The 12,861-nt window shown below is 39.6% G+C and overlaps 3 protein-coding genes across 3 annotated transcripts in view; all 3 read right to left on the reverse strand.

Moving 5' to 3' along the window:
• Positions 1–7,515, reverse strand: part of trpm6 (transient receptor potential cation channel, subfamily M, member 6) — a 40,442-nt gene extending 32,927 nt beyond the window's left edge. Inside the window, exons 1-3 of the mRNA XM_034212786.1 lie at positions 7,419–7,515; positions 6,823–6,926; positions 6,540–6,720 (exon numbers count right to left, since the gene is read on the reverse strand). Coding sequence (XP_034068677.1) covers positions 6,540–6,590 — 51 coding nt within the window. The 5' untranslated portion in view covers positions 6,591–6,720; positions 6,823–6,926; positions 7,419–7,515. The remainder of the gene's footprint in view (positions 1–6,539; positions 6,721–6,822; positions 6,927–7,418) is intronic.
• Positions 2,859–4,705, reverse strand: wu:fa19b12 (uncharacterized protein LOC560551 homolog). The gene is made up of 2 exons (XM_034212790.1): positions 4,209–4,705; positions 2,859–3,645 (listed from the first exon to the last, which is right to left on the reverse strand). Exons 1-2 carry the CDS (start codon positions 4,563–4,565, stop codon positions 3,475–3,477), a joined length of 528 nt encoding a protein of 175 aa, XP_034068681.1. The 5' UTR covers positions 4,566–4,705; the 3' UTR covers positions 2,859–3,474.
• Positions 7,516–8,371: 856 nt separating the features above from the next.
• LOC117544022 (carnosine N-methyltransferase-like) lies at positions 8,372–12,689 on the reverse strand. The gene is made up of 4 exons (XM_034212791.1): positions 12,535–12,689; positions 9,413–9,608; positions 8,595–8,761; positions 8,372–8,390 (listed from the first exon to the last, which is right to left on the reverse strand). The coding sequence occupies exons 1-4, from the start codon at positions 12,669–12,671 to the stop codon at positions 8,387–8,389; spliced, it is 504 nt and encodes a 167-aa protein (XP_034068682.1). The 5' UTR covers positions 12,672–12,689; the 3' UTR covers positions 8,372–8,386.
• Positions 12,690–12,861: the final 172 nt, after the last annotated feature.

Consider the following 12,861-nt stretch of genomic DNA (forward strand, 5'->3'; position numbering starts at 1 on the left):
AAAATTTAGGACTATCTCTCTTTGGGATTGCCTAATTAAAATAGCGTCCCCCCAGTAAAAAAATCCCCACTACACCACTGGTTATATCTTCGATGTTTTACTCAAATTGAAATAAAAATAAAAGCATTACAACGTTTGTTAAAAGGTAATCCTTCTGACATTGGATGAATGTAATTAACTTTAGCTCTCTAGCTAGTTTATTCACGCAATTTAAACCAAAGTATAGCCTATAGCTGCAATATAAGTTAGTGTGCATGTTGTCGGACGTCCACTGACTAACGTAGAGCGTTCACACAGGATCTGCTGCTCATATGATGTCCTGATGAACAGAAACACAAGCAGCCCGCTGGACTCAGATCTCTAGATACCTCATCACTCCTCCGCTGCTCCGGTACAAGTCCGGGCTGCGGTGATTTGTTGATACATGTCGTCTTCTTCTGTTTGCTTTAATCGAGGCTACGTAGTTATGCAGCGCCCCCATGGTCAGTAAATGGAAGTACTACAAAGAACCCCGTTTAGTGTAATTATTTCACAAGTTTTGTTATACACACAGCTCGGAAAATATTACCGAGGTCCGGACCTCGGTGACCTCAATGGTAGATACGGCCATGCGATAGGGCTGCTCAATTAATCGTATTTTAATCGCAATTACGATTATGGTTTGCAACGATTACGAAATAAAACGATTTTTTTTAAATTATTGGTTTTTCAGTTGAATTATACTTACAGTTCAGGGTAATCAACTGTTAAAAACATACTGTACACATTTTCTCCAATAAATTGATGTTTTCAAAGTAAATGGATAATCGGTTTTAATAATTGTGATATCAATTATTGACCCAAATAATCGAGATTATGATTTTTGCCATAATCGAGCAGCCCTAACTCTTGAGAAAGGTCGTGACAGCCTGCTTTGAGTTTGCCAGGTGGCATTTAAGGGATTGGAATAGTGAGAGGAAAAGGGTTCTCTAAGCACTATATGGCCAACACCGGGTACTGCTCTTCTGGCTGATACCATAGAGGCTTCTCAATACTCAAATTTCCCCTCCTCGACTCCTCGGTCCTCCGGTAGTGACCCGGAAATGAATTTCAGCGCGCCATTTTGAAGGACATCTCATTTCTCTAAATGCACACCGAGGACCGAGGATCGAGGAGGCTCTCTGGAGGAGCTATAACCGAGGATACACTGATGGTTCCTTCACGGCTCCTCCGCGGATGCATTTCCGGGAACGGTGGAGGCGTGACGCACGGCCGGACTTATCTCAGCCAATGCATGCATCCCCTGGATATTATTTTAGAAACTGCTCTCATCGCGTCGCCATGTTTCCAGAGAGAACAGCTGTGAGGTCCGTGCAGAAAGCAGAGCAGTGTGTATAATATATATCACTGAGTATAACAGGCCTACTCTCTTTATTTGCTTTAGTTTAGTAGGCTAGATAACTACAAACAAAAAGTCGATATTTTTCTAAGACCATTTAGTGCTTCACATAATAAAATACACAACGGCTGTAGCCTGATATGCTTTAGGAGCTGTAGGTGTGTGTGGTACAGTGTGTGTTGTACTGTGCGTAGATGCGGCGGACAGACGGTCTCAGTTGGTTTGGTGTCCTCTGCTTACTTTTAATAGGCTACTTGTAAATACAACTTTTGGCCCGTAATTTCAATTCCCCATGTCAGCGACCAGAGAGAGAGAGGGGGGGGGGGGGATGGGGGATATATCCAGTCTCTGATTGTGTTACGTTATTATGAGAGTGCTGAGCTCTCATACTTTAAATTGTATATATTTATATAAATATATTTGTGTGTGTGTCCGCATCTGTGCCTGTTATTGTCTCATTATACCGCACTCTCAATGAATTCTAAGTAAATATGTGGGGGAACAATGTTCAGCTGATCTAACAGAGATGATAAAATACAGTGCTATGACAAAACACTCGACAGCTGATGCAGCTGTTGCCACGTAATAATGAACGGACGTCGCTTTAATTTGACCGCTCAGAGGAGAGGAGTTCTCATTTCTTTAAACGTCTGCTGCTTCCCCTCCTCTCTCCTCTGCTCCAGTCGAGGAGGGGAAATGTAAGAATTGAGAAGCCTCTCATCACTCTGTGAAGCACGGTAGCAGCGACATCATGCTATGGAGGTGCTTCTCATCAGCAGGGACAGGGGTCAGAATTGAGGAAAGGTGATTATAGCTGAATACAGAGGAATCCTTGAAGAAAAACCAATAGAGCGCATGTCACCTGAGACTGAGGATAAAGTTCACCTTTCAGCACGACAATGGCTGTGTTCAAAATCACATTTACATCGTACTGTGCTATACAAACTCAATCAGTGTTTAGTGCCTACCCATTTTACGATTTAGTATGTGATTTCAAGTAATAATAATAATAATGGATTACATTTTTTAATTAAGCAATAGGTCTTCCCTGCATCACATCAATGTATCAATCAGGATATTGTGGTCAGAGCTGCCATTTACTATAATCACAAATGTTAATCAAATATATCCACAAAATCTAGTATTTTTTATAATATGTGTAACTTAATGTTAAATGATGTTTTCTACAGATAATTGTATGTAAAGTACTGCATTTTCCCTTATCATAGCAAATTCACATCACTCACTATTTAATCCAACTGTCTACAGAACAACATTGAATACCTATGTGGATGAGATTTCAGTTCCTGACATTTTATTCTAGTTAAAGACATTTTAATTGTATGGTTAGATTTGTCTATGTCACTCTACATTTTAGGTTATTACAGATTATATTTAATTTTAGGATTTTTATGATTAATTTTTTTGTGGATGGAATGGCACTGCCACTAATATTGAAAAAACAAACATAATCACACAGTATAAGAAAACCATTATATTTCCAATGAACACAGATGGCTGGGACAAGTGATAGTGTGTCAGTCACATACAAATACAGCATACACTAAAGCCTTTAATAAGGTGTTTTAGAAAATCTATCCAACATCTACAATTTAGTCATGATCTACAAACAGCAATTTAGGAATGACTTACATAGAGTACACTTTGAAAGATATTATAGAATGATTATAATATGAACTGTTGTGTTCCAATACCAGGTTTGCAAGGTAGGTATACACAAAACCAAAAGCCTAAGTCACAATTGTACCCAAGGCAGTCCAACATATTGTTCATACAAATCTGTAGAAACTTTAAAATCAATCTACAATTTGAGGATGCACAGGCAACCTCTCCATCAAAATGCACTTCCCCACAATTTTGGTCACCACGAGTATTTTTGCAGCTCAGTGGGGTCTTAAACCTGCACGAGGCTCACTTACAGAATATCACTGAACTTTGGCAGTCTGAGACTTAAGGTTGTTGCATCTCACCTGGATGCGTACAACTTTCTATGCTCAAAAGCATCCCCTTTCATCACCACGCTTGACTGCTGTTGTACGGACAGAGGAGAGCAGACTAGCTTGCTCCTGTCCTTTTCAAGTTTCCATGGCATAGGGAGAAGAGTCTTTGACTTTTGACTCGTCTTTTCCGCTCTGGGAATTCTCATTGGCATCTTCCAGCAGTGAGAGGTCGAGTTTAAGCAAGGGGACCCTCCAGTACTGGAAGCAGTTGAAAGAGCAGTCTTCAGTGTTGGGGTCTTCATCCGCCTGAGCGTGTTGAGAAAAAGAAAGAAAGGGAATGAGATCAGGAGAAATGGGCAAAGCAATACAAACAATTGTTTAGACTTGCCGTCATCTGTGAGATCACCAAATCTGAACCATACATTTAACCAGCTCAGACACAGTGATGGAGAAAGTAGCCGCATACTTAAATTACAAAATTGTAGGCAGTTACTGAAACATGTTTTTAATTGAAGTATAGTTACTCAAGATGATGGTTTTGCAAAGGGAAAAAAGCTGAATATATCATTTTTGATATAAAAGAAGCTTAAATGTATAATATAACATTCATTCTGTTCATCTATTACAATTTGAATTAAAGTTAAAATTGTAAAAAAAAAAGTTTAACAATTGTTTTGACGTTTTCTAGTAATCAATGTTGAGTACTGTTGTAACTATCTGTTAACTTAAGTTTGGTAAAATACTCAGATCTAATGCCCAGATGAGCGATATAATGGGTAAATGGAGACATCTAGTGGACATTTACTTCCATTACACTTTCCCTAAAGAAACCCACCATCTGCACACTTTCGATGTTGCCATTAACTTACTTTATCATCAGCTTTAGGAAGAACAGTCTCTGAACTCGCGCAGTCACCTCGAGGTCGTTTCTTGGAGTTTGAGAGCGCGCTGGAGCTGTGAGGTTCATGGAATCTTCCAGAACTCTGCACGGTCGAAACATTAGCTGCGTGCTTCATGGTGTCGCACAAGTGCGTAGGTTTGCGATTAAGAGCCGCTGCTTCTTGTTTCTCGTTGTCCTCGAAGAAATGCGGCCTCTTTGTGTCGCTCACACCCCCACCGGTGGGATCCATGTTATCCAGTTGCAGGTCAGCGCTGCTCAGGGAACTGTAACACTTTTTAGATGGAGCCTCGTAATGAATTGTGTCGTCGGCGCGTCTCTTCGCCATTAACGTAAGCTATGTGCGCACAATAGTATATCGCAATAAACCAAAAACACGTGGGAAGTTGATATTGTTACTAGCAAGGATGTGGCTTCACTCCATGCTTCAGTCGCACAACAAAAAGTACCGGAAGTGTATTTATTGCTTGACCAATCAGAGTATAGCACCGCATTCTATCCCCGCCCACCGCCTCCCCTCTTCCTGTGGCGGTCATCCATGGTGGCGGTACATTCATGCTCATCATCCTCCATGATCCTAACAAAGAGTACGTTTTTTTTGTGCTGTAAATCTTATTTTTGGAGAACTTTTATATTCATAAAAAGAGATGGGCAGACTCAAAACCTGATTGTGAACATTTTTGCCAAGAGTTGAAGCGATAAAGTAGCACTATTAAAAACATTAAGAATAAAAAGCAATACAAAATGAATTGCGTATTTAACAAATATATAATCTGAAAACTGTCATTTCAAACGGAGACTATTTTATATTTGTTGTCATTTATTTAATGTCATGTTGTACTCAACAGGGTTGGGCACATGTTAAGGGACACACTTTCACTGTAAAATTACTGTTATTAAAAATATGTTTATGATTGGTCAACAAGAAGGAGGAGGAGGAGATTTTGGGCATGGATTGTGTGTAATTTCCTTTATATATACAGTCTATGGTAATTTCATAGGCAAGACAGAAAATGTCCCATGTAACATTCTGAAATGGGCCACTTTTGGTACTTCAAGTATATTTTGAGGCAAATACTTTTTTAAATGTAGTAATAAATGGGAATAAGTCCTCCCATCGTGGCCCCCAACCCTTGTAAAAATCTCCAGTCTCACATCCATTGATTACATTTTTTGAACCTTAAACAAAAGAGACAGGTGTAAATAACAAGGTTCCAATGCTTCCTTAAACACTAAATTCAAGGAATTTCAAGGCCCAATTCCTTCCATTTCAGGCACCCAGCACAGCATAAACACGGATCAAGGTTGATTACGTTCGCAATTGCTCAAGGCAGGTGGCATGTTAAAGAACGACGTAACAGATGGAGACGCATGCAGACAGCTTAAACTTTCAAGGCCTTGATGTTTTTCCCCTCAAATTTAAAAGAAAACTTTCAAGGACACATAGGAAGCATACAATTAAGGGGGCTGAGTTCCATTTAGCTTCTTTTACGGTCCAGATATTGTGCATGCTTATACACTGTCACAACTTACAAACCATTAGTTATTTTACAAACGCCTGTACCTGCACCTTTCCTACGATGACAAAAAGTCTGCTGTTAAAAAAAAAAAGGTTTATTGGTTGTATTGTTGTACTTGCTCCTACATTTAAATTAAATACATATTTTTTAAATTTGTACAAGAGCTGCAATTTAGTGCAGCTATGCTTGGGTTTGTATCATTTTGAAATACTTGGCTTTATTAAAAATTGTGATTAGAAACCGGGAAAGTCGATGAAAGTGAAGTTTAAAACAACATGTTCTTGAAAAGCTGAAAACTGTTTGGATTACATTTTCAGTCTTGACTGATTATGAATATGAAAAGGTAGACATAGTAATTGGCACCATATGTGAAAAAATAAATATATATTTCAAAAGCTAATGCTCACACATACACACACACACACACACACACACACACACACACACACTCAGGCAGTGAAAGTCAATGGAAATGAGAATTAGTAAGAGCGCAGGCAGTGTAAGCTGGAACACAAGCAACTTAAGCAAAAGGCAAACAAGTGTAAATGACTCCTCAAACCCAGGTAGAAAGAGATGTGGAGTATTTAGATGGTTTTCCATGTTTTAGATGAAAAGGTGATTTCCAAATGAATCAGAAAAAAAGAAAGTATTAGTCCACTGCTTTTTTTCCTTCTTTATCCTTTTTCTTTTTGTTGGTCTCGTCTTCGCTCAGTCAATGGTTGTATGCCTCTAAGTTAATTGTTTTTGCCAAATGATTTCCTGTCACGTCATGGTGTCAGTACCTTCTCGTCGTGGAGACTTAGCAGCCGGTGGGGTGCTCTGTAGATGGTCATCTTCTTCTTCTCGACCGTTACAGTACACGTCTGCAGGTTTTCGTGCCACAAAAAAGACGCAGTCGTAAATGTATCTCAACATGGAGTGGTCGTTCTCCGTGTATGTGGTCTGAACTGACTCCTTCTCCACCTGCAGCACAAATAGAAATACTATTTTACAACTGGAACAAGATGTATGAAGACAAACATAATGCTTAGCCATGAATATAAATAAAACTCCTTTGTTGCTTACCTCTATATGGAAGCCATAGTTGACAATCGCTGTCCTGATGTCTTCGTAGCTAAGTTCAACTGACAGCTCGTCGGCCATGTTCTCAAAGTGGTACAGCAGCGGACCTGAAGAAACATTGAATTTAAACTCTGAAATAAGTTTACTGAGACCCAAACCGTAAAACCTTTTTTTTTATACAACTTTAATTTCAATATAAAAATGTAACCCACAAGGTTAACATGCATGTACATCCTATTCAGTGACATTCTGTTGTGTTATTTTCTTTCATTTGCAGATAAAAGTTAAACAATATATGGCATTAGTAATGCTTTGAAGTGAAGCGTAATAGCAGAACGTTCTGCAGCTTTAACGCAACAATTGCCCAATTTAAGCTTTGAACTAAGCTGAGCAAAGTAGGAACATAAGTAAATACATGCAAAAGTTGATAGAAAACCAATTATGATATAATGTAAACATATGTTACTTGCAAGTGTATGGTGGTAAACATTTTTAACCAGTCCAAATACCTTGTTCTCTACACATAGAAATAATTGTATTTGTCTGTAAAGTTTACAAAGATATATGTTTATTTAATTTTTTTACAAAACTTGACTCACCCAGGTTGATCCACACTCCACCAGGCTTAAGAATCTTCCAGATAGTCTCCACATACTCAATGACATTATGAGCTGTGTCTATAAAGAAGCAGGTAGCCACACAGTCCCAGGAATCTAACCCAAGAAGAAAATATATTATAACATGATCACATTGAATAATGCTGCGAAGTGCACAATGCGGCAATGATAAATTATTATTCATTTACAGAACAGTTTGGGATGGTCAGTTTTGTTTGGGGTAATTGTAAAGTGTATCCTAATAATGAAACATAATCCGAAATATTTTCTGGGTTAATTGAAGCTAGAAATAACAAGATTTGCAAGATTGTACAAAACATTTTTATACATACAAAAAATACAAATGTTTTGCTGAGCTTGCGGAAACATACAATATGGGAGAAAGCTCTGCCTGAAAGACCATTTGAAAAATTGGAAAAACGTCCACACAGCTGCTACTGACCTGGGTCCCTGTACACTTCCACAAAGTCGCCAGCTACCATGGAGAAGTCTGCATCTAGTGGCAAGCTCTGAGGGTTGACATCGGGGAATGTGATTGGTCGTGATTGGTCGGAGGATTTCTTGTTGTTGCTAAACTGGTGGATCCAGGGGTACAGGGTCAGAGAGTTCACGTTTTCACACCTGAATAGAGCAGTCCAAATGTACAAGTGGATGGATGTAAATGGTATTCAACATAGCAGGAGGGCAGAATGCACTGCCAAACTATTTAATATGAAACATGATTTAATTTGTGATCACTGACAAGGTTAAGATGTAGAATTATGTGTGAGGTTATAGTCCCTAAATGTTGTGTCAAGGAAGCTGGAAGTGGCAGTGAATACTGTACCTATTGAGAACAAAGTTTGAAGAGAAGAGCATGAAGAAGCTCCATTCGTTGCCTTGGCAGATGTAACCCAGACGTGCTATCTCCCAGGCTAGACGGCCGAGTCCAGCGCCCGGAATCAGCACGCTCACCTTAGATACATCACTGACATAATAAAATGTACAAAATGCACATATCACATGGAAAACATGGAGTAAGTCAAATCATCAAAATGACAACAAAATATTATTACGTGAAGAAAATAAAAATGTTAGCTTGTATCATTTAGTATCCACATATTGGTATGTGTTGACATGCATGCAGGTGTGCGGTGGGTAAGCATGAATGTTTCCTACCATTGGTCGCTTGGGAATATTTTTTGGATCTCTTGGATGATCGGCTTGTAGCAGGTCTCCCTCTCTTTCCGGCCAGTCTCGCTCCAGTCTCTGACAAACTGCTTTATGGTGCACTTAAGCTTGTCCATGTCAAACGTTGAAGAGGGACGCACCTTCCGCGGATCCTCCTGGAAGTTAAATAGAGGGGGAAATGTTTTTATTAAAAAAGATCACAGCAGAAATCTCAAATGCAGCACTACATAATGATTCAAATACAGACCTCTATCTCATTTTTAAACAAAGCTACAAGGATTATTCAAATAGTTGTCAACTAAAAATGTGTTGCCAAATTGGTTCCCCTTTCTTAAATGAGATTATTTTCTAGTGTCATAACTGCTCTATGACAGTAAATAGAACGTATAGTTATCTCAGTGACTTTGGAAAACATGGAACAACCTTTAACTCCTTTTTCTACCACAAACCTAATGAATTCATGAATAAAATAGTCGACAGATGATGAGACAATAATAACAATAGTTGTAAATTACAGCCCAAATGTATAATGAAGATAATGATAATCTTTAATGCACTCTACAAAATGTTTTTTCTTCTTCATATCATAATTGTTTTAATGTGTAGTGTTTTTACCCAAAGATTATCAATTATTTTTATCATTTCACAAATGTGGAGAGTTGGCTCCTTGCCTTTCACATCTGTTGTATAATATTGTTAATGTACTTCTCTACATGCCTGTAGAAATCGCCCCAATGGAATTAATGATGCATACTGAATCAAGCTGAACACTTTATATGTATACTAACTGGTGAAGTAAAGCTTACCCTCTCGCCGTACTCAATGTTCTCAAACATGTGGAGGCTGTTGTGAATGATGGCCTGCATAATGCCCTGGTTGTGGTCCGCACACTGGCTGATCCGGGCCAGGTTGGACAAAACATCTGGCAGCAAATCCTGGTGGTGCTTCGGGAGGCTCAGAAACTGACGCTCGGCACGCTTGACCTGCTCCTGGACGTTGACCCTGGTAAAAAGACAAGACATAATTAAATTCACGATTCACAAGATGTGTCATGTCAGGAGTGCCCAGAGGGATAACACAGGTCACTCATCTAGGAAGAAAATGGGTTTAGGACTGCTTATGGAGGCAGTGTGTTTCTACAGTCTGGTCGAAATGGTTCCTTTATTCATTAGTACAATTGTTATCTTTAAATATGATTGCTACACTAAATTATGTATATTTTAAGTGTTAAGGGAGATAGGATGGAACATGTTGAAAATGTGGTGCCATGACAGGATTGGAGCTAAAGTCAGAACATTAGGAAATAAATGCCATCAATAGCTGTTTACACAAGATGACTATAATAAACACTAGCCAATTATTTCATACAAATGCAATTATCAGTTAGCAACCTTCCCTCCCAACCTTGTTATCTGTCCTTTACTGTAATCATATGCTAACGGTGTTCCGGATTGACTGGTTCCCCGATCAACTGGTTGACAGATGTGGAGGCGTGGCCTCGACTGAAATACACATTTCGATCGCTTCTTCTGTCGTTTACATACATATTTTGGTATATTTGGCTGGATAGGAACACTTTGATGCACATTCAGTACCAGTGTGTGAGGTTGTGCTTACGATGGCAATATCCGGACGCGAACAGCGAGGACTACAAAAAGAAAAACGAGTTGATCGGGGATGTCTGTTCAAAACATTGCGAGCTCCAATAAATCATTTAAACCAGCTATTGTTGCCAGACTTATTTCTGAATATCGTTCTTAATGTGATACCAAGTCCATCTGAGACCTGTGTACACCTTCAGACAGCCTCCAAGTGAAGCACATGTTCTTTACTCACAGTTTGAAAGCAGCGTGGAGAAGTCTTCAGCTGTGTTAAGCTCTGATCGCTCGAATAAATCCTTAAAACCAGCTATTGTTGCCCGATTTATCACTGAATATCGTTCCTAATGTGATACCAAGTCCATCTGAGACCTGTGTACACCTTCAGACAGCCTCCAAGTGAAGCACATGTTCTTTACTCACAGTTTGAAAGCAGCGTGGAGAAGTCTTCAGCTGTGTTAAACTGTTCCTCTCAGGTAAACTGTGATTCGCCCATGGGAAAATGGGATCCGCCCAGATTAAACTGTGTTACGACTTCTGTGGCTATCTACCAGCGATCATGTTTAATATGAAAGACACACACATCTACATGCCTTATAAAAACGGCATTCTGCAGCACTCATCCAGATAACATGTGACTGTTAACTCGTTTTGCAAAGATAGCAGCAGAAATGTCATTGCTGCATGTGCAGGGATATTAGACTTTAAAATGCTGATGGGTCATTAATGTTGGTCTCGGCAAACAATATTAGGAATCCTCTATTCAAACCACATAATATTCAGTGTCCATCGACATGAAAATAACAAAAAAGTTCATGCTGGACTCAAACCCGAGTTCCAACAGCAAAAGTCACTCCAGCCCTGCGCGTTATGAGTGCGCCACAGATCAACACGAGGTATCGAACCACCACACTATAATATTTTAGATTAACCTTAACACACTTATATGTAAAACTAACACTTATCACAACATAATGTGGGCTCGCAGGCTGATAAACTAGGATATCTGATCTCGGTGGGTCTTAATGAGGCTTGATACAGACCTCAGTCAGTAGGCTATACTATATTATAATATGTATATTATATGGCTTAAAGTGTACATTCGCTCACATTATAAATGATGGTCGGGTTGCATTTTTCTGGAACTTTTTAACAAGATTAATGTAAAATATTATAGTGTGGTGGTTCGATACCTCGTGTTGATCTGTGGCGCACTCATAACGCGCAGGGCTGGAGTGACTTTTGCTGTTGGGACTCGGGTTTGAGTCCAGCATGAACTTTTTTGTTATTTTCATGTCGATGGACACTGAATATTATGTAGTTTGAATAAAGGATTCCTAATATTGTTTGCCGAGACCAACATTAATGACCCATCAGCATTTTAAAGTCTAATATCCCTGCACATGCAGCAATGACATTTCTGCTGCTATCTTTGCAAAACGAGTTAACAGCATGTTATCTGGATGAGTGCTGCAGAATGCCGTTTTTATAAGGCATGTAGATGTGTGTGTCTTTCATATTAAACATGATCGCTGGTCACAGCGACAGAAGTCGTAACACAGTTTAACCTGGGCGGATCCCATTTTCCCATGGGTGGATCCCAGTTGACCCTGAGCGAATCACAGTTTACCTGAGAGGATCACAGTTTATCACAGCTGAAAACTTCTCCACGCTGCTTTCAAACTCTGAGTAAACAACGTACGCTTCACTGGGAGGCTGTCTGAAGGTGTACACATGTTTCAGATGGACTTGGTATCACATTAGGAACGATATTCAGTGATAAGTCGGGCAACAATAGCTGGTTTTAATGATGTATTCGAGCGGATCACAACTTAACACAGCTGAAGACTTCTCCACGCTGCTTTCAAACTGTGAGTAAACAACGTGTGCTTCACTTGGAGGCTGTCTGAAGGTGTACACAGGTCTCAGATGGACTTGGTATCACATTAAGAACGATATTCAGTAATTAGTCTGGCAACAATAGCTGGTTTAAATGATTTATTGGAGCTCGCAATGTTTTGAACAGACATCCCCATGTCAACTCGTTTTTATTTGTGTAGTCCTCGCTGTTCGCGTCCGGATATCGCCATCGTAACCACAACCTCACACACTGGTACTGAATGTGCATAAAAGTGTTCCTATCGAAGCCTAATATACCAAAAGATTTATGTAAACGACAGAAGAAGCGATCGAAATGTGTATTTCAGTCGAAGGCCACGCCTCCACATCTGTCAACCAGTTGATCGGGGAACCAGTTAATCCGGAACAACGGACGTTTGTTGATAAAAACGGTCACTTGGATGGTACTTTGTTTTTAAGCACTGTTATACCTGTACAATCTAAAAGCATCGATTATTCTCCAGAAATGCTTCCTCTCCAGCTTGGCCTCTTCCTCGGGGCTGTTTTGAATTCTGTCTTTGTCAAAAAATGGTGCTCCTTGAGGTCCCTCTCCCGTTGTTTCGGCCATGTCTGAAACAAACTTACAGCCGTCCAATCAAAACACGAAAAACTTCTTCTTCGTGGGATTTGTTAATTCCCGCAGAACAGACTACACAAGGTGCGTTGCTGCCACCCACAGCCCCACGAGGAGACTACAGGCAAACAGAATATGGAGGAAATAAGTTGGCAACTTAGATATTTTTACAATTTAAAAATTT

Source organism: Gymnodraco acuticeps, unplaced genomic scaffold (genome assembly GCF_902827175.1).
Source record: "Gymnodraco acuticeps unplaced genomic scaffold, fGymAcu1.1, whole genome shotgun sequence".
NCBI classification, from domain to species: domain Eukaryota; kingdom Metazoa; phylum Chordata; class Actinopteri; order Perciformes; family Bathydraconidae; genus Gymnodraco; species Gymnodraco acuticeps.